This window comes from Rhinopithecus roxellana, chromosome 13 (assembly GCF_007565055.1).
Source record: "Rhinopithecus roxellana isolate Shanxi Qingling chromosome 13, ASM756505v1, whole genome shotgun sequence".
Lineage (NCBI taxonomy): Eukaryota > Metazoa > Chordata > Mammalia > Primates > Cercopithecidae > Rhinopithecus > Rhinopithecus roxellana.
The window spans coordinates 44625284-44652400 of NC_044561.1; the positions used below are offsets into that span (position 1 = coordinate 44625284).

General features: G+C 49.6%; 1 protein-coding gene across 10 annotated transcripts in view; it reads left to right on the top strand.

The window, feature by feature from the left end:
- The window catches only part of SLC37A1 (solute carrier family 37 member 1), a 65372-nt gene that overhangs the window by 15737 nt on the left and 22518 nt on the right, over positions 1-27117 (top strand). For 5 of the 10 annotated variants that reach the window (XR_004052533.1, XM_030914028.1, XM_030914024.1 and 2 more), the window contains exons 5-12: positions 2141-2197; positions 2710-2842; positions 3829-3907; positions 7842-7977; positions 11032-11108; positions 12029-12195; positions 15671-15708; positions 22817-22897. Coding sequence is in view for 9 of the 10 variants with exons in the window: in XM_030914028.1 (XP_030769888.1) it covers positions 2141-2197; positions 2710-2842; positions 3829-3907; positions 7842-7977; positions 11032-11108; positions 12029-12195; positions 15671-15708; positions 22817-22897 (768 nt within the window). In the remaining variant the exon portion in view is untranslated. The remainder of the gene's footprint in view (positions 1-2140; positions 2198-2709; positions 2843-3828; positions 3908-7841; positions 7978-11031; positions 11109-12028; positions 12196-15670; positions 15709-22816; positions 22898-27117) is intronic. The other 5 variants (XM_010383183.2, XM_030914029.1, XM_030914031.1 and 2 more) reach the window with 1 other exon arrangement.

A 27117-nucleotide genomic window follows, 5' to 3' on the forward strand; every position in this document is an offset into this window, starting at 1 on the left:
CCTTTCCAACATCAAGGAGAAGGGCCGGAGAGGCACCCGGACTCACAGCAGCCCTCTCCTGAGCCCTTCCCGGGGGTGGAGGGCCAGAGAGGTGCGCTCCATTTATGGTTCATCTTTATAGCAACCCTGGGACACAGGCATTGTCATGCCAACTCCATAACTGATGACCAGGGAGTGTAAGTGACATCACCAAGGTCAGAAGCCACAGAGAGGCACCAAGATCCCAGCTCAGGCCTGTCTGCTGCTGAAGCCTGTACCCCTAACCAGGGTGTGAGGCCCCCACTCATTATATAACAAAACTAGAAAAACTTTACTGCTTATTTATGAAAAAAGAGCATTTCTAATCAGATATGTTTTCCGCAGGTGGTTCCTCCCAGAAATATGAAATCACAAAGGATATAAAATTCTGTTTTAAGCAGCGGCCTGCAGAATCTCTTTTTCCTTTCTTCTGTGCCAGGTTAATGTTAGAAACTTCAGCTTATCCCTGCACATGGTTCTCCTTGGCCGGGGAGTGTCCTGTGCTCCTGTCCTGGCCGTGGCTTTCTTCAGTGAGAGGTGAATTGTGGCGATGCTTCGGCCTTTGGGTGTGGCCAGATTGGCTTCCGTGAGAGGCAGCAGGGAAAGGTGGGCAGAAACACCTGACTTCTGAAGGCACTGAGGAGGAAAAGTGTCCAACAAGGCGGCAGGTGAATGGAGAAAGGCCGCAGATACCAGCTTGATACAGAGAGGAAGGGCTGCAGGCACCCGCCCCGGGTCTCACGATCACACTCACAGCCCCTCACATCCACCTTGGGTGGAGAATTTAAAACAAGCAGGAGCAGCCAGGGGGCCCCAAGCAGTCGGGGAGCAAATGAAAGCACTCTTCCCGACATGCCAGGAGGTCAGCATGGCGCCTCCAGGGAGGATCAGCTCTGCCAAGGGAGCTGCTGGGCAGATGATGACTTTGCATTGTAAAGTAGAGCCCTTGGCTACTTTTTTGGGACAGTGTTTAATTATAGCAGAACAGCCCAGTGATGACGACAGAGTCACGTGACTGTGGAGCAGCTGCATCCCGTGTGCCATGCCAGGACTCAGTGACGTGGCCCACATGCTGCCAGCTATAAATCAGGGTGTCTGGCCTCGATTCAAAAGCCCTGGCCTCTTGAAGGTGGCTAGCCTTGTTGGTCACTCCCTCCTGAAGAGAGGGGGACGGGACTTCCGACTGCTGCCTGCCTGGTCACTGGGGTGGCTCCCTGCCCAGCGTTCTGTGCCCTGACCTGGAGCCAGCTTTGTGCACTGCCCTCCAGACCCCTGGCCTCTCTCAGGTTCCAGCTCACGAGGACACCCCTCTGGTATCATGGGCACTGAACGGGCACTCAGTCCCCCTAAGGGACACCCCTCTGACCACAAGGACCCCACTTTCCGCCATCACTCACGCCTGATGGGCCAGCTCCTTTGAGTCTTGACTAGTGCAGAGTGATCACTACAGAGACCCCCGAGAAGAGAGGCATGGGAGTGACAGAGGCCACCAGGGAGGGACACGCAATCACAGAGCACATTCTGTCTTCCTCAGCTTCCCCCACAACGAGACGGGCCCCTGCCACATGTGGCGCTGTCTTGGAAGTGTTGTTCCTCTTCCCAAGGAGTGCGCTGAGGAAAAGCCCACTCAGGCCCCCCTGCCTCCCGACAGATGAGCTTTCCTCTCCCCCCAGGGTTTGTTTCACAAGGGCCATGCCATTCTAAGCTCTGTGCAAAAGCCTGGAGTTCAGCGTCACGGGTCCCAGTGACTTCTGTAACTGGGCAGCAGCCTCGTCTGCAGAGGGGGAGACCGAGGCAGGGGCAGCAAGTAACATGTTCACACAGCCAGTAACCAAACCCCAGGGCCACGGCTTTCCCTTCCTCCGGCCCCCCAGACAGGTGCCTCCAACCCTGGCCCTGCTTGCTGGTTCTGTGGCTAGTTTGGGGGGCTGATGGTGCCCTGCCCCAGGGATATTTTTAACTTGAAGTATGGTTTGCACTTAGTAAAGTGTACAGATCTTCAGTGTCCAGCTTGGCAGATCTGTACATGCCCATAGGGGTAGCTGTCCCCTAGGTTAAGGGATGGACCCTTTCTAGCTCTCAGACAGCTCCCCATCCCCTGTCCCGCATTGTCCCCCTTTAGGTAACCGTGACTCTCACCTCTGGCCGCGTGGATTCGTTGTCCGTCCTGGGACTTCCTGTGAGTGGAATGCTGCAGTCCCTACTCTTTCGTGTCTGGCTTCTGCTTCATGTTATGTTTGTGAGGTTCATCCTCATTGTTGCTTGGACCTGTAACTTGTTCTTTTTCATTGGTGTGTAGCATTCAGTTGTGTGAATCTAGGAAAATATACCCCTTCTTCCTTGTAGACAGGTGGTCAAGGATGACAGGCAGTCGGCTTTCAGCTTGGAGCTCTTAGGACTAAAACTGCTCCTGAGGCTCGTCTTCCGGTGGCATGTGAAGATGGCTTATGTTCGTTGTGCGCTCAGGAGTGGGGTTGCTGAAGAGTCCTGCTGAAACGTCACCAGCAGGCCTTCTTGTGGGTCCTGCAGACACACCGCCAGCGGCGCCTTGTGTTTCCATTAGAATGCAGGGTGCAAGTGCCCTGGGCAGGCTGCTGGGAGAGGAGGGGTGACTGTTCCTCTCTGTGCCCCATGCTGAGCCTCACTGAAGGCACGTCCTCTCCTTGCTTCTGCCCTCCCATCACATCCCAGGGTGAGCTCCACAAGTATTGCACTGCTTGGGATGAAGCTGACAGCAGATTTAGCAGCCAGAGCAGCAAGTCTGGGTCCGTTGCCCCCCGCCAGCTCCCTGACAATGAGACCGACTGTGGCTGGGCACCATTTGGTAAGTCGATCATCAGTCCGTCCAGGAGCTGAAGTGGCTGTCCTTCCAAGGTTCTTCCAGCCTCGCTGTTAATAATTTTAGCGGCAGTAGGCCGGGCGCGGTGGCTCAAGCCTGTAATCCCAGCACTTTGGGAGGCCGAGACGGGCGGATCACAAGGTCAGGAGATCGAGACCATCCCGGCTAACACCGTGAAACCCCGTCTCTACTAAAAAATACAAAAAAGTAGCCGGGCGAGGTGGTGGGCGCCTGTAGTCCCAGCTACTCAGGAGGCTGAGGCAGGAGAATGGCGGGAACGCGGGAGGCGAAGCTTGCAATGAGCTGAGATCCGGCCACTGCACTCCAGCCTGGGCCACAGAGCGAGACTCTGTCTCAAAAAAAAAAAAAAATAATAATAATAATAATAATAATTTTAGCGGCAGTAATGCTGTTCCCAGATGAAACTGCATTGCCATGACAGCCCTCTCGCCTACCCAAGAGCACGTGACTTCACTGCCACAGTGTCCATAGCGCCTGTGTGCAGAGCTGTTCCTCCTGAAAGAAGGTTCTCTTAATAGGGAAATGTGCTGAAGATCATTTGCATTTTGTATTTCAGACTTGCAGGGCATAGTTCTGTGGGTGGGAAGAAGAGAGAGACACGAGGGGCTGGTGTGGGTGCTGGCCTAGGCAGGCGTGCTGCAGAAAAGCCAGTGGACACGTAAAACAAAAGGCATCAATCAAATGTGCAGCCACCATGCACAATGGGGATTTTATCCCATCTGAATGATGCCTGCATTATATTTAGTGATTATTTGAAACCGCGGTGACTTCATTTTCCTTTGCGAGAAACTGAACGGAAAATGCACCACCTTGTTTTCTATGTGGAAAACCACGCATTTCACTAAGTACACCCAGATTTAGAGAACAGATGCTTTGTGTTTTATAGCCGTGCTCTAGAACATAAACTAAACAATACTGAGCTTTTCCTGTTGATTTTCAAATTCGTGTAGATAAGAACAACTATCAGCAGCTGCTTGGGGCCCTGGACTACTCCTTCCTGTGCGCCTATGCCGTGGGGATGTACCTCAGGTACGTACAAAGCAGACATAGTACAGGGGCGACCTTGCTTTAAAGCAGCCTGCTCTCACCTCTCACGATAGCTCATAGCTCTTTGGTTTTCCAGACCCTTCCTGGTTACCTGGCCCCTCTGTGCAGAGAAGGCGTCTGCTATGCTGAAGTGCACAGGCGTGTGGGAGTGAGGCCCCGCTTGCCAGTGGCTTCCCTGCTGTTCCCTTCCCAAAGATGAGGCCAAGCTTAGGAGAGAGCAAGCGCATGTGCTGTGTCCACAACACGGGACCTCAAGGCCGAGGATTTCCGTGTCCCAGGCACTGTGCCAACTGACACAGGCTGCCCTCAGCTTTCCTGGCCCTGGGGTTTAGGACCTACCATGAATCCTGCCGATCCTGGGACGTGGTCATTCAGGAACAAGGGGACTAGCTTCCTGTTTAGCAGAGCCCAACCTCTCCTGTGGTTCAGGGGCTGCCATCTGTTTACATGCCCCAAATAACGAATTTCACCTGATGATCGGAACAGTTGACACAGGATGTGCGGAACAGCTCTACCTGGATGCCCAGCTTGGCCCCAGAACTCTGAGTGCAGCAGAGGCAGCCCTGCGTGGCGGGCGGGGAGCTCCAGAGAAAGACCAGCTCAGATCTGAATCCCAGCTCTACCACCTGCTAGGATGTGGCCTTGGGCAAGTTACTATACCTCTTTGGGCCTCAGTTTCCACTTTGCAACATGGGAGAAATAATAGTTCTTATGTCACAGGACTGGGGCAAAGATTGAGTTAACGTATGTAGAAGCTCAGAATGGTGCCTGGCCTGTGCTGCCAGCCCAGCCCATTCTTCATCCCACTTTGACTGACCAAGGCAGGTGGTGGATGTTCTCTGGGTCACAGGATGTGTGACTGACTGATTAAAAACTGCTATTGTGGCAGTCCAGCCAGGTTTTTTTTTTAAAGGCAGTATAGGGATGTTCTAGCCCATTTTCTGTTGCTAGTAGCACAATATCTGAGATTGAGTAATTTATAATGAGAAAAGGTGTATTTAGCTTTTATCTAACTGGGAAGTTCAGGATTGGGCAGCTGCATCTGGCAAGAGCCTCGCGTCACACTGTAATGTAGTGGAGGGCGTCACCTGGCAGAGGGCCCTGTGAGATGGCCTAGCAGTGAGCAGGGCGTACAAAACACACAGCACAGGGGTGACCTTGCTTCATAGCAGCCCGCTCTCACCTCTCACGATAGCTCATCGTCCTGAGAGCGCGGCCACTTACTCCTGCACATTCATTCCTTCGTCAGGGCGGATCCCTCATGACCCAAATGCCCTTCAAAGCTCCCTGCACCTCTGAACGCAGTTATACTGGGAGCCAAGCCTCAACACAAGTTTTGATGGAGACCAACCATAGTGAAACCACAGCCAGGGACGGAGGCATGTAGTCCCAAAAGGCTTTTGTTCAGAGACTGAGGTCTTTACAGCCTGGAGAACCCCAGGGATCCCCATAAATGTTTAGCTGCTTCCCTGAGACCCGCTCAGAGTGTGGGATCGTCAAGACCTGGCCCCTCCCCCGCTCAGAGCCCTGGTGGGTGGGTGGTGCCCAGGCAGGCAGTGTCTGCTGTCGGAGGAGAGCGCATAGCTCTCCCTTTATTGAACGTGTGCATTTGCCTCCTGCTGCAGAACTTGTCTGAGTGAACAAATGAATAATAAAGGTTTGGAAGCTCAGAGTGTGTGATGCGCAGCCGAACATGAGCCTAGCTGGAGAGAGTGTGGTGTGTACCTTGGGCTTCCTTTGGGCCTGGGTCTCAGCCAGGCTGCCAGACCTTCTCCATTTTGAGGTCAAATGTTCATATTCCCCAGACTGCAGTCTTACTGAACACAAATAATCTGTGGTATAAAAAGACCCAAAGTGGGAGTGTGTTTTTCTCAGTTACTAGAAAACTGTATTTAAATCTGGTTGTCAACTGGGGGCAGTTTTGTCTCCTAGGGGACATTTAGTAATGTCTAAAGACATTTGTGGGTGTCACAGCCAGGGAAGGGATGTTGCTGGCATCTAGTGGCTAGAAACCAGGGTATGGCTAAACATCATACAACACAGGACACCCCCTAATGCCACAGAATTACTGGAGCCAAAATATCAATAGTGCTGAGGTTCAGAAAGCCTGCTTTATGTAAATAAACTGGTTTCTTGTTGCTTATTTATCGGTAAAGATAATTCTTATGCACCTTGTCAGTAAGGTTATTAAAACAAAATTTGGTCTAATGTGACATCTACACAGTGAACTCATGACTAAAACAAGGGCACACGCTGCTGCATTGAAGGGCCTTTTTGTGTGAGTCCCTACCTGAGGTCTCAGCAATGGGTGGTTGCTCGCTGCGCCAGATGAAGTCAGACATGAGAGAGTACAGTCATTCAGCCCAGGTACTGCCTGGAGGGTTCAAGCAGGTGCAGCGTGGACTTGAATCCCCGTATGAGTCCCATATGATGTGAAATGGTGTTTGTTCAATTAGACCTTTTCTTTAAAACTTTTCAGTAGAGATCAAAGTGGGCCCAAATCATACAGCAAGATTAGGGAACACTTCTAAGCCTAGCCAGCAGCACCAGCTCTCAGGAGCCCATCTGGTTCTGCCAGCTGTGCCGTGACCTGGGCAGGTCAGCCAGCCTCTCAGGGACCTATCTCCTGGTCTCTGAGGTGGGCAGGTTGAAGTCGGTAACTCGAGCTCTAGAATGCTCTTGAGTCTGTGTGTGGTGAGGTTTCAGCTGAAATTTTTACCTGGATGTTGTCATAATTTTAAGTTACTTTCTTCTGCTTTAGTGTTTAAAAGTCATTTCGTTGATCTGAGGTGGATCTTTTTTACTTGGTGAATTCGGAAGGAAAAGCTCTCCGGTGTAGGTTCTTGAGATGAAAGCTGAGAACATTGGAGCTGACTCCCGGAGTGGGGTTCATGGCAGGCAGGTGTCACTGTGTGTTAGGTTTCCTGTTTCTCTGACTCCTAGAATGACCCTACAGAAGAAAGTGAGACCCGTAGAGTCTCTGATGCTTGCGAAGGGCTCACGTCCATCCATGATACTCTACAGCTTTTCTATTTACTTAATAAGTCACAGTGTTAAGTTGGTCCATAGTGACATTTCCCGTAAAACAGTAAAGGATGTTTTGGATAACATTAGGTAGTGTGCTGTGATGGCAGCTAAAGACTGTTAAGTCTGTGCCCTGCTGTGAAGCTGCAGACGTGCTTCACCACCCCCGTCGAGGCTGTTTTAGTGAGGCTAAGCATCCTTTATGCCACCGGGTCTCCAGACAGCTCTAGAAGATAAGACACCAAAATGGGTAGCTGTTTAGTGAGTTGCATTGCTGTTCAGAAGGATCAGAGAGATGCCACCCCAGACCTTACCATGGAACAAATCTTCTGCCTTTAAATCAGGTCAAAGTGGTGTGGCAGGAGGTGGTAGTGGCAAACAGCTGCAAGCCACTTCCCCACTGAGCCCAGCCAGCCAGGTGTATTAACACAGGTGACTTCATTACAGCTCGTGGGGCCGAGTGACTTGCTCTGGGTCATAAGTGATCTCTTTTCATGACATTTGGTGTAGTTCGACAGCTGGAATTTTAAGACATTGTATACATTTACTGGATATGGTTCCTGTGAAAGCAGGATTAACTAGCAAGACAAGTTCCTGTTTCCTTTCATTGGCAACTATCATGAATAAGTCATAGCGTTTGAATTTTATTATTTGACAGATAGTGACATTTACTAGAAATAAAATCTTCTAGGATGTTGCCAGTCCCTGGTTTCTGGTGAGTAAACACTCCATAGGGAAATAGGTGTAAGAAATCTTCCTGGAAATTGTAAGGCTTGAGAGTTCCCCAGGCTCAGAGACCAGCATGAAAGCATCCGGCACAAAACAGCTGCCGGGCTGTTAACATTCGGGTGTGTTTGTTATTCCTATTTGTCTTTCCTTCTCTCCACCTCAGTGGCATAATTGGGGAACGCCTACCGATTAGGTATTACCTAACTTTTGGGATGCTCGCCAGTGGAGCCTTCACCGCCCTGTTCGGCTTAGGGTATTTCTACAACATCCACAGTTTCGGATTCTACGTGGTAACTCAGGTAAGGGTTTGGGTCCATGGCTCATTATGTATAGGGTTTCCTTGGTGAATAGGGTGGGGTGTTTATGTCACGTCACCTCTGTCAAGATGTTGGGAAGGGGCAGAAGTACGTCCTGTCCGAAGTCAGGGTCAGCTGACATAATAAAGTCCTTCCTTTCTCTTCTGCTCAGAAATTCCAGCAGCCAGGAGGTGTTTCTTAATTTCAGGAGTTGCCTCATAAAGAATGCTGTCTGTCGGTGCCCTGGCAGGGAGACTGACGTGCAGAGCCCTTAGGAGTCACCCTGTCTTCATGTGGATAAGTTTGAGATGTTTTATCTTGCTAAAGATTTGACCACTCGGGTTGGAGGGTGTGTCCTCCAGCTGAAGCCCTAGCTGGAGTCACCCTAACAGCGGTGGCAGGGAGTTCCCACCAGGGAGCGCCCCAAACCATCCCAAGATGGGGCTGGTTGAGATTCCAAAGAACAAAGCACTAACTGCTGGGTGATGAGTTTAAAGCATGTATTAGGGGAACTTACGTACTGAGGGCTGTAGTATCTAGTCTTGACACACAGCGGGACGGGGCGTTCCACGTGGGTCTGTCTGCAGCGAGGGATTGGGGTATGGAGTTTATATGAGGATTTAAGGAATTTGGCTCAGGGCCAGGGCTAGTTTCTTTCCATGTTTTGGGTCAGCAACTGAAACACCTTTATCAGTGCCTAGGGGTGTTCAGGGGCCAACTTGGGTTCCAGCCTACAAAGGAGAACCTGCAGCTGGTCGGGTCACAGTGAGAGAAAAAGGGGGGAGACCTGAGGACTCGACAGAGGGATGCAACGGTGGAAGGAAGGGCCGACTTGGGAGTCAGGCAGCAGGAGGGGGTATGAGGCAGTCAGTGGAGAGAACAGGAGAGATCATGAAGGTGCTAGAAGGGGAGAAGGCCTGAGGGCAGCCCATACTGGCTTGCCCTTGGAGCTGGAGCCCTTCCGGAGTCTCCTGGCTTCTGCCCTTCCCAGCAGTGCTGTGGATCAGTATTCAGCAGCCCGGGAAAACAATAGGAAATAATGATGCTCATCTCAGGTTTTGTGATGCTTCCAGGGCTCCCCAGATAGCTCAGGGGAATGCTTAAAACCATCAAGGCAAACTGTATTTAATTTTGCTTTGAAGATTTTGCCGTAACACTTGAAAAGTTTGGCTATTTTAATTACAAAAGCAGTTCACACTTGTGTAGTAATATAGAAAATTAGAAGGGAGGAGAAAACCATTTTCCAGAGTCCCAGCATGTTTCTGGAGTGAAGGCCCAGCCCGGTCAGCCCAGAGGCAGCAACAGGTAGACCAGCGGCTCCCAGGCATCTTCTAGAGCAGCAGTTCCCAACCTTTTTGGCACCAGGGACCAGTTTTGTTTAAGACGATCTTTCCACCGGGGACCAGGGTTGGGGAGAGGAGGATGGTTTGGGGATGAAACTGCTCCCCCTCAGGTCATCAGGCATTCGATTCTCATAAGGAGCACACAAGCTAGATCCCTGGCATGTGCAGTTCACAACAGGTTCGCGCTCCTATAAGAATCTAATGCCCCCACTGATCTGATGGGAGGTGGAGCTCAGGTGGCAATGCTCGCTCTCCCGCCACTCACCTCCTACAGTGTGGCCTGGTTCCTAACAGGCCATGGATTAGGACTAGTCTGTGCCCGGGGTTGGGGACCCTGCTCTGGAGAGCTGGCTTACTGCAGTGAGGTGGTCAGAGGTGCCAGGCTGGCCCTGGGTTGGGGACCCTGCTCTAGAGAGCTGGCTTAGTGCAGTGAGGTTGTCAGAGATGCCAGGCTGACCCTGGTTTCCTGCAATCTTGTAAAGCCACCCCCGAGTCTCGGGATGCTAGAGCGTCCTCAGCAATACATTCCCCAAGTCCCTTCATGAAACTCAAGTCAGGGATTCTTTAGAAGGAGATACTTTGTCCAGACGTGAAGTCAAGGCTCTGTTCATTCCAGAGAATGATGAACAACAGTACCTTCTCCATGGCCTGGTGAGGGGAAACATGCAATTCACAAGCCATGTTTATCGTACAATTCTATAAACAGTTCTATAAAGAGAAGAAAGCTTTTCTCTCTTTAAAAAGTTTGCATTTATTTATTTTTTGAGATGGGGCCTTACTGTGTTGCCCAGGCTGGAGTGCAGTGGTGCAATCACAGCTCACTACAGCCTTGACCTCCCAGGCGGCTCAAGCAATCCTCCCACCTCAGCTTCTTGAGTAGTTTGGACCACAGATGTGCACCACCACACCTGGCTAATTTTTAATTTTTTGTAGACAAGGGGGTCTCTATGTTGCCCAGGCTGGTCTCAAATTCCTGAACTCAAGAGATCCTCTCGCCTCGGCCTCCCAAAGTGCTAGGATTACAGGCATGAGCCACTGCACCTAGCCTCTTTCTATGAAGTTTTTAGATTCAAAAAGAGACTGTAAAGCTTGGCCCCACACTGTCGTGAGGTGTGATCTCCTGGTGGTGGGTTCTGCCTGGGTTTTCCTTCCTTGCTTTTCTCTACTTATTCTAAAATTTCCACAATAGACATGCATCACTTTTATTTTGAAAAATGTGGCCGGGCGCGGTGGCTCAAGCCTGTAATCCCAGCACTTTGGGAGGCCGAGACGGGCGGATCACGAGGTCAGGAGATCGAGACCATCCTGGCTAACACAGTGAAACCCCGTCTCTACTAAAAAACACAAAAAACTAGCCAGGCGAGGTGGCGGGCGCCTGTAGTCCCAGCTAGTCGGAGGCTGAGACGGGAGAATGGCGTAAACCCGGGAGGCGGAGCTTGCGGTGAGCTGAGAACCGGCCACTGCACTTCAGCCCGGGCGACAGAGCGAGACTCCGTCTCAAAAAAAAAAAAAAAAAAAAATGTATGGATACCTGTATACATGGTTTAAAAATACATATGTAGTTTAAACTGTATATAAATATACAATTGACAGTCCATCTCTGGCTGTCATATCCCCTTCTTTGTGTGAGCAGGGCAAGCCCTGTGCGCCTCCCTGCGGCGCTCTCCCAGGCCTGCTTCCCGTGAGTCAGTCTCTCCTTTGGCCTCTCCCGCAGGTCATCAACGGGCTGGTGCAGACCACCGGCTGGCCCAGCGTCGTCACCTGCCTCAGCAACTGGTTTGGAAAAGGAAGGTGAGGAGAAGCAGCCCTGTTTCCAATAGCAGATGAAAACTAGACCATTTTACTTTGAGTTTTTCTGTAGACTGATTACAGCAAAAACACTTTAGTATCCTCTTTAAAATAAGATGGCTGAAACCTCTGAGGCTTGAATTGCTGAAATTCAAATGGCCTGTGTCCCATGAGACAGGGGAGCTCCTCCCTCCCACTGTGTGCCCAGTGGAGTCTGTGTCACTCGACGGCTCCTCTGACAGCTGCATCTGGCCTCCCGGGTGTTGTGGGAGATGCCGAGTCCAGGACCCTGCCCCAGGCCTTTTGAAGCCGAAGCTGCATGTTAACATGGGAGTTTGGGAAGTCCCGACCTGAGTCACCCAGCACACAGCACCAAAGTAGCAGAGCTGGGACCCAGCCTCTGGCGAGTCCAGATTTATTTGTAAGTGGCTGTGTAAAATTCAGCTCAGCCAGGCCAAAGGCTTATTTGTGGTGGAAGATACCAAACAAGATGCAGAAGCTAAAACAGGAACACCGGCGTCATCAAGTCTTAAGTCTTAGATACTGTGCCTCATTCACCTGGTGTGTACCTCCATGAGTTTTGTTCAAATGACAGTTCATCAAGTTACTGTATTAATTGATTGTAGAGGCACAAATTTTAATTTCAGGCCTTCCAAGACTTTCAGGGAAAGGCCTCTTTCTTCTTGAGTACAAAATGCGCTCAGAGCGACAGGTGGAATGGGTGATGGCACAGCCTGAGGCCACATAAACAGATCAGCTCTCGTGAGCATCGGGAGTCCTGCATGCCACGGAAGCCGAGTCTGCACGGTCCTCACTGATGCTGCACTGACTGCCTACTTTACAGGCGCCGCTGCGCCCTGCACTGCTGGACTCGTTTCAGCTTCTCAGCTCCATCTTCTGTCTTCTGTTTTGTTGTGTTGCAGGAGAGGTTTGATTATGGGGGTCTGGAACTCCCACACCTCCGTAGGCAACATCTTGGGGTCGTTGATCGCTGGCTACTGGGTGTCCACGTGCTGGGGCCTGTCCTTCGTTGTGCCTGGGGCCATCGTGGCAGCCATGGGGATAGTGTGCTTTCTCTTCCTCATTGAACGTAAGTGCACGTGGCCTTGGAGACCACCCACCAAGGGAGGCCTCGAGTTTCCCTGCTCGGGTGGGCCTCAGGGGTGAGTGTGAGAGCTGCGTGGCCTAGCGCCCTGTTTGCCCATGGCCGCCTCAGCGCTCTTCTTGTCAGGGAGACTTCCTTGGGGAGCCGGTTCTCTCCTGGTCTTGCTGGATTTTCTACTCTCCCCCAATTTCTGGAGTGACCCATGTCTACATTCCTTCCTCCCGTCCTCCTGCCCTCCCTTGCCTCAGCATCAGGTGTTCGTGCCTGGGAGTCTTCCATTTTCCCACAGGCTGTTCCCTCTCACGCCCTTCTTGCCACCAAAACCTGAATTGGACCCAGTCAGCTCTTTGCCTTCTGACAAGATATATCTTGGACAGTGTTATAAAAGACTTACTTAATATCTTAACTGGGTAAAAGGTATCTCTTGGAAAATCAAATCCCTTATTCCATTTCAGATTCAATAGCAAACTTTTGATTTAACTGAATTTGAAATTGATTTTTGAAGTAGAGATCCGTCAGGCTCTGGTGCTAAGACGACTCAGGACAGTTACAGCAAGAATAGAGACACCCGGGTGGCCCCAGCGGTCACATGACAGGGGCTCGAATCCTGCAAGCCATTCTGATGAGCTGCACTCAACACTTAGTTCTTTGATTGAGTTTAAAGCACAGTGAAACCATACGGCAGGAGACAGCTCCCTCCTGCTGCCTGCCAGGTAGGGACACTCAGAGCGAGCTTCCTCCAGCCATGCTGGGCGTTGTGTATGACTTCAACTCTGCATGCAGAAGTTAATCCATATTCCATTTAGTTGCTCACTTTTTGTGTCTTGCAAAGGTAACCTTTGAATTTTTAAGATAACCATCATCCGGCCACTCTGCAAGTTCGGAGACTCTCACCTCACACTTCCATGTTGGTGAAAATGGAAACAAACATTCAGATGAGGAATGTTCAGACACACACCCATTGCTGTGAGCAGAGAGTGGGGGCCCCGGGCTGCACTCAGCTCCCCTTTTCCCTCTTCTGCAGAGGCTGAGGAAGCCTTTGGCCACACCCTGGACAGCCTGAGCAGGGACCTTGTGGGATGGGTGGGGCTCTGGCTCTGGCTCCCTCACCAGTGGGCCAACTTGTGGCTGTCAGCTCTGACTGGTGTGTCACTGCAGTTCTGAGAAAGGCCGATTCTACCACCGGTTTTTCTCCGCTCTGATTCCTAGAACCTGGAGTTCTGTGCCCCTGCTGTCCAGGTGTTTGAGACACCAGTCACCCAGAGGACAATGTGCCTCTCTGTTAGCGCACAGGGGCCCCTGGGTGTCTCCTGCCTGAGGGTAGAGTCCACGGAGCCTTCTGTTCTCTTCCTCGACTGGAAAGGGGCTGGCTCTGGGGAGAAGAGGATGTGTGGAAGGGAAAGGAGCTTGCTCAGTGGCCGGCACCTCAGCGCCCGCTCCAGGCATTCGGGGCCCTGTATTGATGCTGGTCTCTGTAAGCGGAGAGAGCTTGGCTCTTGTGAATAAGCCTCCCTGATCCAACATGGGCAGATAGCAATGAGCCAGATGCCCCCTGTCGCTGGGTCCTCTCTGGCCACGGGCCCGCTCACCTACAGGAGGGCTGCATGCTTCATCTCTAGCCAAACAAAACCAAGCTACCAGAACCTCGTGCCCAGGGAATCTGTCTGACACTCTTTCCCCTAGTGCCTGGGAGGTGCACTGTGTCTGAATGATGAGACCAGCTGTGACAACAGTGGCTGGATGCTGAGTCTGAGAACAGGAGCTCTTTGCAGATAGGGAGAAAACATCAAGCGCCCCTTGGTTTGTTTCTGCCCCTCCTGGTCCCGAATCACCGACCCTGGGCAGGTACTAAAGGCATCAGACGCACCATTCTTGCGATCAGCAGAGGATATGGCTTTCTCTGCTACGCCTTCACTCCTGTCTCCTGCCCAGGGTGAGCCCCAAAGGACAGGGCGTCCCCTGCTCCCTTCTCAGGCCTCTCTTAAGTCTCCTTTATGAAGCTGTTCTCAGATGTATCCCAGCCAAGGGACATGTGTGCTCAAGTCTCTCAAAGTGAAAGTCCTGGAAGAGCCATATCAGGGGGACCCCCTGGCTTGCCCCTGGGGGCATCACACTGTGAGTGGATACAAATGGGGTGAGTTGGCTGATGTCCTTTAAATTGGTGACCGCACATCACAGGTGGACCATTGAGACTGCCCAGCATGCCGACCATGTGTCCTTGGACAGTGGCCTCGCCCTGTGGGCTGTGCCCAGGACAAGAGGGCAGCATACCCCGCAGCCAGCCGCAGACCTCTGGGTGCAGACCCACCTGGCCCTATGGCATGGGCGGGGCCTCGAGGCCAGCAGGAGTGTGCTCGGTGGCTGCGTGCCTCTCCATGACGTCACCCTGTGTTGTGTGGGAATGGACTTGGCCATGGGAAGCCTGCAGCCCTGGAGCTCAGTTTGGGTTGCAAGCCAGTAACCAGTTTCATCCAAGGTGATAAAGGTGCTGGGCAGTCAGAGGGGGCTGCAGAGATGGAGCGAGAAGCAGTAGGGCTGGTTTCCCGTGGCACCTAGAGGCCTGGGGTCTGACTCTGGGTTCCCATGTTGCTCAGGGCAGGTCGCTGGTGTCTGTAAAGGACAAGCTGAAGCTTCACTTCTAGTTCTGTTCCTTTTCAAGTTTCCTCCCTTCCTGGCGTTTACATAAAGATGTTTGTTCCATATCAAGATGGATGTTTTATCTCCACTCATTTTTATTTCTAATGAATTTCGTAACGTGAAGTACCTCATTACAGACATTCTTCCAGCCTCGCTCCCCTGCTGTGCTTTTCCTGGTTTTGCTTTCCTTCTGGGGCTTGTCCTCTGAATGTGAATCATGGGCTTGTCCACACGGCGTCTGCATGCTCTGCTTGTGATTATTGGCCACGCTGGGAAGTATTTTCCATATTTAAAGTAGCGTTCATGTTCACAGTGTTGGCATTGGCTGGCGGTGATCTGCCATACCCACCTTGCACACAAGTGGGCTGCCAGGCCGGGTGACTGGGGACAGGCAGGGGCGTGTGTGGGGTCACTGGTGGGCCAGCCAAGCTGTGCCCTTGCCCTCACCTGCCATGCTATGGCGATGGCTTTTTTCTGAAATGAATGCCAATTTAGTAAAGGTATCAGATGGCATCTTGTGTTTTATTAAATCTTATTATGTATATTTAAGGTATACAACGTGGTGTTACAGATACATAGAGATAGTAAAAAGGTCACTAGTAAAGCGAAGCAAGTTAACAGTTAACAGCCATTGCACTCACAGCTGCCCGCTTTTGTTTTTGTGGCACGAGCAGCTCAAATCCACTCATTTAACGTGAATCCCGCATATGGTCCAGTTTCACCGCCGGTGCTCCCATGTTGCCCTGCCCTGGAGTCCCGTAGCTTACTTGGCATTGCCGTGGTGGTGGACCTGCTCAGCCTGGACTCATGTTTACTCTTTCAGATCCGAAGGACGTCAGGTGCTCCTCCACCCTGCTGACGGTAAGGACCCTGTTTTCTTGTCCTTTTCTAGAACAGTGTACAGTTCGCCAAGTGTTCTGACCACTTCCCTAGCCTGCTCCTGCCTTTGTGGTGTCAGACAGAAACACACAGGGTAGACAGAAGTCCCACCCTCAAAATATTGGCAGTTCTAGGAACAGAGAATATTCTGTTCTGGGTTTTGCTGGTAATAACCTTATCAACAAAACCCAGACAAGAGGTTCGATGCCGTCCAGATGGAGGGCTTCATGCTAAGGGAAACCAAAGGCTGGGTCCTGGCCAGGCCTCAGGAGTGGAGACCTCCTGGCTTCCCCGGGGGCCTCAGTGTGACTGAGGAAAAATACACGTGTCAGCTGGCTGCTATCACTTAAGTTGGTGGCTACCCATCTCAGGTGGCTGAGAGGTCTGCCCAGCACGCCATTCCTTCCCTTCTATACCCCTGCCCAGCTCAGCCAGCGTAGGCCTGCAGGCAAGATTGCTGATCGTGTCAGCTGCTGTGAACGAGCCCTGCCCTAGCTGCCTCTGCCCACGGCCAGTCACCACTGGCCTTTCCCACCTGCAGACACACCCCCTGCCCAAATATCATTCCTGGCACACTCATGTAGTATTGATGGCTGTCTTGGAAGGAAGTCCCTCTGGCTCTCATGCCTGCTCCCAGCTGCCCCACTCCCCATCTCCACTGGCATGACATCCCTCCTCTCTGCAGGCCACTGTCACCCCATGGTAACAGCCCATCCAGGTCCCAGCAACATCACCTGGCCACATGGGGAGGTCAGCTCTCCGGCCTCACCCTGCTGGACCTGTCACCCACATCTGACCTGATGCTTCCCTCCCTCTGGGAAAGGCTCCCCTCCCAGGGCTAACATGCTAGTCACATCTGTGCCGAGTGTCAGACCCCAGATGTGGGGGTGCCCCCAGGCTGCTTCATGGCCTCCTCTGTCCTTGTCTGCCTGCTCACTGCAGGAGAGCACGCCCGGGCCTTTTAGCCCCCCCAGGTGCATTGACGTCGAGTCCCCATGCTGTCCCCAGAGTGACCCCTCCCCTGAACTCCACAATCTGAGATTTCACCACCACTCAACCTTCCCACAGAGATGTCTGGGTGTCCATCAGACTTAACACGACCAGAGATCTCTTGATTTTACCCCTGAACACGCCGATCCCCCAGCATCCCCCATCTCAGTCAGGAAGCTGCTATCCACCCTGTGGACAGGCCAGACCTGAGAAGCCAGCTGATGCCCCTTCAGCCCCGCACCCCATCCTTGACCATGTTCTGTCAGTTCTGCTCTGTGGGGGGGTGTGGAATGGAAACACTCTCACCTCCTTCACCTCTACCACCGTGGTCCCCGTCTCCACCATCAGCTCTCTCCCAAGCCACTGCTCATCACACCCTGGTCCCCGTCTCCACCGTCAGCTCTCCCCCGAGCCACTGCTCATCACACCCTGGTCCCCGTCTCCACCGTCAGCTCTCCCCCGAGCCACTGCTCATCACACCCTGGTCCCCGTCTTCACCGTCAGCTCTCCCCCGAGCCACTGCTCATCACACCCTGGTCCCCGTCTCCACCGTCAGCTCTCCCCCGAGCCACTGCTCATCACACCCTGGTCCCCGTCTCCACCGTCAGCTCTCCTCCGAGCCACTGCTCATCAGCTTCCTAGAACGATGCACTTTGCTCCCCAGAATCTCTTCTTCACACCTCTCTTGCAGAGACTTTCTTGAAACAGATGTCAGAGCACATCAGCCCCTGCATAACACAGCCCAGTGGCTCCATGTCACCCCATGTGAAATCCTCACCAGTTCATCTGGTCAATCTCTGTCACCCTCACAGAAAGGTGTGAGCCCCTCCGGCCTGGATCATCTCTGGGTCCCAGGCCCCCGAGCACCACTTGGCCTCGTGCAGAAGAGGGAGCCAGAGTCCTCTTTCTGTGTTTTAATACACCGGGCTCCTGGGTGTGATTCATATGGAAAGAAGGGTTCTCATACTTGATGACAAAAGCAAACAAAATGAAGGTTGAAAACCAGTGCCTTCAGGAAGGCCAAACACCATATGATGTTTTTAAAACTAGAGTTGATATTTTAAAATGTTTTTAAAAGCTGTGTTCCTGCTACGAGCATGAATTTCAATTTCCAAGCTTGTACAGTTGTGCTGTGAAGTAGCTTAAAGCTGCCTGGACCACCCGTCTCGAGACTGGGGAGAACTTCGGCACACACCTTCCACCCTGGAACATCTTCTGCCTTCTAAGAAGAGCTTTTCCCACTCAGGGACAGCCGGCCTGAGGACAGGAAGCAGGCGTGCAGGGGGCTTGGGGGAGGGCGGGTCTTCCTCACACACAGCTTTTAGGAACATGAGAACGCATCTAAGCGAGAGGCCTTGCTTCTGCTCCTTGTACGTACGAGTTTGGGCTGAAGCCTGTGTTTCATTGTCCCCGTTCAAATCCTCTCCAAGTAGTTCACTGAGATCTAAGCGAGAGGCCTTGCTTCTGCTCTTTGTGTGTATGAGTTTGGGGCTGGAGCCTGTGTTTCATTCTTTTTGTTCAAATCTTCTCTGAGCAGTTCACTGAGATCCCAGGTGTCCCCGACGTGCCATGGGGCAGGTGGTCCAGAGAAACAGCTTCTCGTCCTCTTTCCTCTCCGTGTTGGCTGGTCGCAGAGGGAGAGATGACTGATATCTGGGGATATTTCATCAGCTTCTGCAAACAGCCCCAAAGTTCTTTTTCCTGCAGGAATGTTACCTGCTCTGTGCAGGACACTGACAAGACCCTTGTCACAGGCCTTCCTGAGGGAGCTGAGGGCAGTTTGGCCAATGTCCCAACTGCTGCTGTCTTTCTGTAGTATCTTCCCTTTATCACAAATGGGAGCAAAATGCATTTGTAAGAGATTTCAGATATGCTAACTTGTTCTGGGAAGTTCCCATGTGGAAGTGTTATTTTTAGGATGAAGTTCTCATTTTTTCCAATATTTCAAAGTTTTTGTTATGGAGACTTTAAACATATAAAAAGGTAAAAATAACAGTATAATGAACCCTTCTGTACCCCATCACCCAGGTTTCCAACAGTTGGCCAATCTGACTCTATCAACGCCCCTTCTAATACCGCCCCTTCCCACCTCCTGCTGATGTATTTTGCAAGCAAATAACAATCATCTTAATATTTTGTCTCTGACTACTTCAGTATGTTTCCAAAATATAAGGACCCTTTTATGTGAAACAAAATGTAATATACCATTATCACACTTAAAAACCAATGGCAAAGAATAGAAAAATAGTAGGAAAAAACTCATTGAAATCGAAAGTTGGTTCTTTGGAAAGATCAACAAAATTGATCATTCTGCACCTAGACTGACCAAGAATAAAGGAAGACTCAAATAACCAAAATCAGGACCAGGAAAGGTGGCATTTCTGCCACCTTTACCGAAATAAAGTAGATTATGCGGGAACTATATGCCAACAAATTAGAAAACTTAGAATAAATAGAAAAATTCATAGAAGGACAGAAACTACCAAAACTGACTCAAGAGAGAGAGAAAATCTGAATAGATCTAAAACAAGTAAAGAAGTTGAATTGTTAATTTAAAAATTTCACTCAAAGAAAAGCCCAGGACCAGATGGGTTTACTAGTAAATTCTGCCAAACGTTGAAAGAAGAGTTAATACTAATTGCTCACAAACTTTTTAAAAAAATAAAGGTAGGGGGAAACTTCCTAATTCATTCTATGAGGTATTGTCATAATAACAAAAGACTAAAACCTCTTAAGAAAACTGTACACCAGTATCTTTTGTGAGTGTAGATTCAAAACTCAATACCAGCAACCTGAATTCAGCCACCTACAAAAGGATTATATACCATGATCAAGTGGGATTTATCCCAGGAATACACAATTGGTTTAACAGGTAATGTTAATGTAATACTCCATATTAATGGATGAAGGACAAAAGCTGCATGATCAGCTCAGTATAAGCAGGAAAAACATTGGACAAAATCCAACACCCTTTCAAGTGAAAACACTCAACAAACTAGAACAGAAAGCAACTTCCTTAACCTGACTAAAGGCATCTAATAAAACCCACACCTCGGAGCTTAATGGTGAAGCGGGTGCTTTCCCCCTGAGATCAGGAGCAAGACGAGGAGGCCTGCTCTTGCCACTTCTATTTACCATTGTACTGCAGGCAGGACAGTTAGGCAAGAAAAGGATATAAACGGCATGCAGATTGGACAAGAAGTAAGACTACTTCTCTTTGCAGATGACATGACCTTTTATATAGAAAATCATAAGGAGTCCTCAAAAAACATGGTTAGAGTGAATTAACAAGTTAGCAAGGTTGCAGGAAACAAGACCAGTATACAAAAATCAGTTGTATTTCTATAAACTAGCAATCAACAATCCAAAGATGAAACTAAGGCTATTTCATTTACAGTAGCATCAAAAAACATGCTAAGCAGAAGAAACCAGTCACAAAAGGTCACATGTTATATGATTTCATTCATATGAAATGTCCAGAATAGGCAAACCTAGAGACAGAAAGGAGATGAGTGGTTGTCAGGCACTAGGGTGGGAAGAAAGGAAGTATGACTGCGAATGGGTATGGGATTTTTTGAAGGTGATGAAAATGTTCTCAAATTGTAGTGATGGTTGCAAAACTCTGAATTAAAAACCACTGAATCGTGAACATTAAATAAGTGAATGGTACAGTATGTGAATTCTGTCTCAACAATGCTATTATAAATGTTTTAAATCTATAATCCTTTCTGTTACCACACAACTACTCAGTGGTCAGATCTGCTGATTGTCTCATAAATGATTTTGCACCGTGTTTAAGCAAGGCCTAGGCAAGGTCCACTCCTTGTGATTGGTGAATTTAATATGCCTCTTGAGCCTCTTCTAATTTATAAGACCTCAGTGTTGGGTTTTTTGGTTTGGTGTTATTCTCCTTTGAATTGTTTTTGTCAAAATAAAAAATGGTCATTTTTTTCTGCCAAGTTTCCCACATTTGAGGCTTTGCTGACCTTGTGCCTGGGGTGTGTTTCACGTTTTCCTCTATCCCCTGTATCTCCTGTAAACTGGAAACCTTGATCGGATCCAGATTTGATTTTTCTAATTAGTTTTTGTTTCAGATGAATCACAATTAATATGAAAGAGAGTATTCAATTCTTGACCATTTGCCTTGAGTCTGAGGATGCTAATAAGAATGTGTCTCTTTATGCTTCTGCCCTGTGCTATTGAAGAGCCATGGGGACTTGTTCTTTTGATTTATATTTGATTTCTAGGTTACTTAGGTTTAGAATATCTATTTTGTGCCCTAATCTAGGACCTCATTGGGTCCAAAACCCTGTAACAGTTGTGCCAAAATTAATGCTTCTTATTAATATCTTCATATTAGTTGGGGTTGTGTTCAGCAGCAAGCAATAGAAAAGCCCACAGGCAGTGACTAAAACAAGATTGGAAGGTATTTACCTATTCTATTCAACAAATCTAGAGAGAGCCAGCCCAGGATGATGTGGGGTGTGTGTGTTCAGTGTCAGGGACACAGACACCTCTTGTCTTTTCGTTGTTCCCCTGTGCATGGCTTCATGCCAAAGGTGATATATTCCAACCAATTAGAACAGTGCCTGGCACAGAGTTGATGCTTAATAATTATTTGTTGAATGAATGAGTGAATGATTGGTCAGTGGCTGCTGGAGCTCTGGCCATTACATCTGTATTCCAGCCAGCAGGAAGGAGGGAAAGGAAATTAGGGACAGGCTGCTTCCCTTTCAGGAGACTTCCTAGCATTTCCTAATATTATTTCTGCTTAGCTGACCACATCAAACTTTTGAAAAGGAATTGTAAGATAGGCTTTGCCCGAGCACCCACGTTCCTGGCTGAAAAGCAGAAAGAAGAGGGCCCAGGTAATGCTGGTGGCCTCTGCACACTGTGGGGGGCCCACATGCTGGGGAGCAGGAGCCCATCTCTGCTTCTGCCTGGAACGGTCAGAGAATGAACCGGCCAGATCATCACCCCTAGCCTGGCAGGCTTTGTGCTCCATCTGAGCACAAAACAAATGTATTTTTAAAGATATTTTGTTACATTTTCAGGTAATAAGATCAATAGTTTTTCTTAACCTTCAGAAACCTTTTCAGGGGAAATGCCTCGAAATGTAAAGGGTGGGATCTAACTGTCCATCTGAACGAAGTTTAACCCATGCTCTGTCTTCCCCATGTTTCCCGCCGTGTGGAGGCCTCATAGATCTCTACTTGCAGATCTCATAAGTAGCGTGCAAGCCTGGTGGTTTTTTCTTCTCAAACGGACCCAGCACTAGTGCCAGAAATCTAAATCGCCTGGGCCTCTCTAAGCCTTAGAAATCGTTTTGTTATAATTTATACTAGAGTGAATGAATAACATCTTTCTAAGTACAGACTAATTCCTTATTTTAAAGGAAGTTTGCTTAGACTATTTCTTAAAGAAAATGAAATTTTACCATTAGAGAATTTCAACAATTATTTTTATACCATTAATTATCTTCAAAAGGGGTTCTACATAGAACCCTATAGAAATAATGATTAGGAAATGCTACGTTTATTCTAGTGCCCAAGAAACTGCCTTCATTTCTTCACTTTTCACTTGGTAACAGGAGATAATTTGGAAATGATTTTGAGGTTTGGCACTCTCAGCGCAGTCCTTCCACATCCCTACCCCCTAGCGGCAGGTGCACATTCTGGGGCTGTTGAGCAAGCCACACTCTGCTTCCATAGAGAAGGTTTTCTTCTGCAGAAGCAATCGGCTGACCTAGGGAGGGCAGGTGCTCCTCACATGTTAAAGGGAAAGATGCTTCTGTGCCTTTTCATTTCAAAACCGTTGCAACAATCTCACCTCACACCCGTTAAGAAAAGGTAATGGATGTTTTTACATTTGGTTACACCTCTGTCTTAGCCCTTCCTTCAAGAGAGGATTTGATTTTCACATTCTATTATCTGAGAGTCTGGAGTGTTGAGACCAACGATTACTCTGTTTAAATCAATTGTCTTATGTCCTCTTGGTAGCTTTTTTGGGACGATAGTAAGTATCCTTGCTACAGTAAAGCCAGGTTTAATTTCTAGCTGTTGAATCAGTATTGCTCTAATGAAACTTTTTTTTTCCCCAGCACTCAAAAGGCTCTGAGAATGGTACAAACAGATTGAGTCTCCAGAAGCAAATCTTGAAGACCGAAAAGAACAGGCCTCTGGTAAGTCATACACACTTCCTAGAATGTCGGAGCTGCAGGAAAATTCCTTTGAGCCTCGTCAGCTCTCTGTCCTTCTGCCTATGTGACATGTGTCACAAACATCCAGGTCTTAAAAAAATTAGGTCTCATTGAATTTCTTCAGTAAAATTTGAGTTTGCCCTTATTGGCTTTCTTTGGATTTTACACTTAACCAATTCATTCATTCAGCAGCTCCGCAGCTTTCAATGTCCCAGGCACTATCCCAGGTGTTGGGGGTGGTGCTGGTGCAGACGGAAAGCAAGCAGAGACGTCCCCCAAGCGGTGCCAAGTACAAGGAAGACAGGCTGAGCAGGCTCTGTTTTCAGCTGGCCTTGGGGTAGGCTTCCCTAGGCAGATAGTGTTGGAACAAAGCTGTGAGAGACTGGAGGGAGAGTCTGCAGGTGCCTGAGCACAGAAGATGTCAGGGTGAGGGGCACATGGTGGGTTGGCCACATAAGGTGCACACAGAAAACTGACATCATGTGACCAAGAAAAGGTAAGGGAGAAGCAGGTAACAGAAAGAGGCATCTCCCCTTCCCCCATGTCACAGATGAGGAATTTGGGACACAGAAATGCTAAGTTAATCTGCCTTGTCCTCTGCAGTAGTGGGGACCCCTCAGTGCAGGCTGTGCCCACCCCTGGCACCTGAGCCTCCTGTCCCCTACACTTCCCGTCCTCGATCCTTGTAGAAGCTCCTCACGTTGCTGCTGCTTAGCTGACCACACCAAGACACAGCAGGCATTTTAAATTTGAGTTTAATCATTGAAGTTATAAGCTGTTCTCTGTCTAAATCAGGGTTTTTGTTTTGTTTTGTTTTGTTTGTTTTGTTTTGAGACAAGGTCTTACCCTGTCGCCCAGTCTGGAGTGCAGTGGCACAGTCTCGGCTCACTGCAACCTCCGCCTCCTGGGTTCAAGTGATTCTCCTGCCTCAGCCTCCCGAGTGGCTGGGATTACAGGCACCCACCACTACCCCTGGCTGAATTTTATATTTTTTAGTAGAGATGGGATTTCACCATGTTGGCCAGGCTGGTCGTGAACTCCTGACCTCAGGTGATCCACCCACCTCAGCCTCCCAAAGTGCTGGGATTACAGGTGTGAGCCACCACACCCAGCCTCTAAATCAGGTTTAACCTTCTACAGACACAGGGCCTCCTCTGGGAGAGGGCCCCCTCCGGCATGTGTGAGGGGCTGCTCTCCCTACCTTTTAAATCAAGTGGCTTAAAGGATTAATGTACTAAACATGCGTCTCACTTTTTTATTGACTGGGGAAATTTATTTGTGGTGGCTGAAATATTAGAAAAGGGAAAAATGATATCTCATGCATCTGGGTTCTTGGATTTTAAGGAGATCGCAGGCAGTGACTAATTCAACCAAAATGCTTTAAAATCTGTACTTCTGAATTCACATTTAAACAAATCATGTCCCAATCAGTGTCCAAAAGACTGTGGCCCCTCTCTGATGATAAGGCCACCTGTTCTGAATCAAGACCACAGGCCCTTTCTTCTGGTGTAGTAACTGACCCATAAAACTAGCCCTAGCTTCTGAGTATAGCTTCTCTCTTTCCTTTTCCGGCCCTTCTAAGAAAGGCTGTTTATGAACTTGCCGTCAAGGAGCCAGTTACATAAGTAAAGGCACTGGCAGGCCTTGTTTCAGGCTGAGGGTGATGCTTCAGATGACCACGACCGGGCGCGTGCTGGCCACACTTGCATGGCGCCCCCTTTCGGCAGGCCTGCCGTTGCATTTGGGTCGGGGTCAGTGGGGAGAGTGCCCCGCAAGGTTGGCTGGACACCCTGGATGTCCCCTTTCCCAGAGTGACCACTGGGCCCCTGACCTCCACTCCTTTTCAGACAGCTGCTAAATAATGTCACATGGCAGGCACTTTCTCAGTGGCCTCGTGAAGAGACGTGTAAAGAAAGCTGCGGGATGGGGAGCAAATGTGGGAAAGAGAACGAGGCTCTGCTATCACTTGGCCATGTGGCGAGCCCACAAGTCCCTGTGGGCATTTTAGAGGATTGTTTTGGGGACGGTCGCACTTGCCGTCCCTGTAGTCACTTGTCACTTTTCCTCCTTGACATCTCTGAGGATCCTTCTGATTGACTGTGGCTCAAGAACTGTTGGGCCCACCAAACATGGCATGAGCGTGGAGTGGGTATTTGGAGGTGGAATGTGACTCCGCCGTGCACTTTGCACGCTAAGTGGGGACTCCACAAATCTCTCTGCGATGGCCTTTCTTAAGGGAAGCTGCAGACAGCATCGGTTAGTGGGCTGAGCTTAGCATTTTTAGATAGAGTGGTTATCAGTACACAGTCCCCCCGTGCGCATCTGTGTGGATTTTTGTTGTGCGTGTGTGTGTGTGTGTGTGTGTGTGCATCAGCAGAGGGAGCCCTTTTCTCTTTGAAAGTGTAAGCCCTAAGCGTGGAGTGCACTGGCCACAGAAGCCCCCACACCCGCCGGGGGCTCCACAGATCCCATCTGGGGCTCTTGGGACACAGACTGGAAACTGCTGGTTTAGAGGCAGAGGTGCCTCTTGGCCTCCAGCCTTGTCTTGGTCCACCCAGTGGCTTCTTGTTTGCTATGTAAGGAGGAGGCAGCAGCAGCCCCCCTGTTTGTTTTGGAAAACCAGCCATGGCCCCACACTTTCTTTCCCATCTCCTCCAGAAGCAAACAACTGGGGCATGGGGGCTGCAAGTCCTGTTTAAGATGAGTGGGTGTGAGCACAGGGCCTGTTCTCAGCAGAAACAGCCTTCTGTCTGTCTAGGGGGCTTGCTGCTTAGATAAGGAGCAGAGGGTCTGTGTCTGTGGCTTTAAACCAGCCCAGCAAGTGGACCCTGGAGCACTTCACAAATCCTGCAAGGGCGGTGAGTGGCCCTTGGGCATCTGGGTCCTACCTGAGGCCAGGTAGATCTTCTGTGTCGACCTGCAGTCACTTCTCTGTGGGTCAGAGGGTGCGCTTCTCCTGCCTAAGCGGCTTCTTTCCACTTCACTTTTCTCCAGCTGGTTGCATTTCACCCACTGCTTAAGCCTGTTTCCTACAGAACAGCCTGCGAAGTCCTGTAGCCCTCAGCTTGCTATGAGTGGAACTCGCCTGGGGCTGCCCCAGGGACTGCTTCAGCTGGGCTGGGGGAATTCGGGGCTTCTCAAAGCCCCCCACAGAAGATTCCAGTGTTTAGCCACAGTAGAGCATTACTGATTCAGTTTTCTAAACTGGACGATTAGCAGAACTCATGAGAGAAAAGTTTATTCGGAAACTCAGTCGCCATTCTTTGTTTTCACATGCCGTGATGGAATTATCATCATGCATGTTAGGCATTTGCACTCAGGCTTGTCATCTTCATTCCAGAGCACCTGACTATGTGGCCACATGTGAGTATCTTCATCAGAGACCCGCTCTCCATGCCAGAGTCCTAGCCGTGAAGCCTGGCTTCCTGGGGGATGTAGATACTGAGCTGCCCCCGAGGCCACCCGCTGGGTGCCCACACTGGGCTGCACTCAGTCCCACCTGCCACCCGGTTTCCACATTTCTTTTTTCCACTGGAAGAGAATTATAAGTATCAAGGGGCAGGGGAATGTGGAATACATTACCATTTTCATTTTTTTTTTAATTAAACTACATTTTTAGTCCAACTTACAACAGGTTATAGTGAGATAAGTACCACAAGGCTGTTTGATTTTGTGAAAGGTCTGAGATACATAGAAGCATTTCTTTGTAAGACCTTGAACCTCATAGTTCATTCATGAAGAACATTTTTATTTTATTTTCATCATTTTCTTGCCCAGGCTGAAGTACAGCCCACAATCACAGCTCACTGCAGCCTCAGCCTCCTGGGCCCAAGTGATCCTCCTGCCTCAGCCTCCAGAGCAGTTAGGACTATAAGCACATACCACCACATTCCACTATTTTTTTTCCCCTAGAGATGAGGTCTTACTGTGTGGCCCAGGCTAACATTATTTTTATGTTATCCTTGCTCTGACTTGAAATCCCACTCTAGGTTGGGGATCACTCTTCTTTGCTTTAATGGATGTACACTTTGTCCTTTAGGAACATCTGGACGATCAGAATTCATAAATATCGGAATAGGTGTATTTTGAAATAATGTTTCTGGTCATATATGGCCATTGTGAGCTCCTAAAAAGTACACAAGCATGTAAAGAAGTTCTTATTAGCATTTTGATAAAAATTACACATAATTCTACCACTCAGT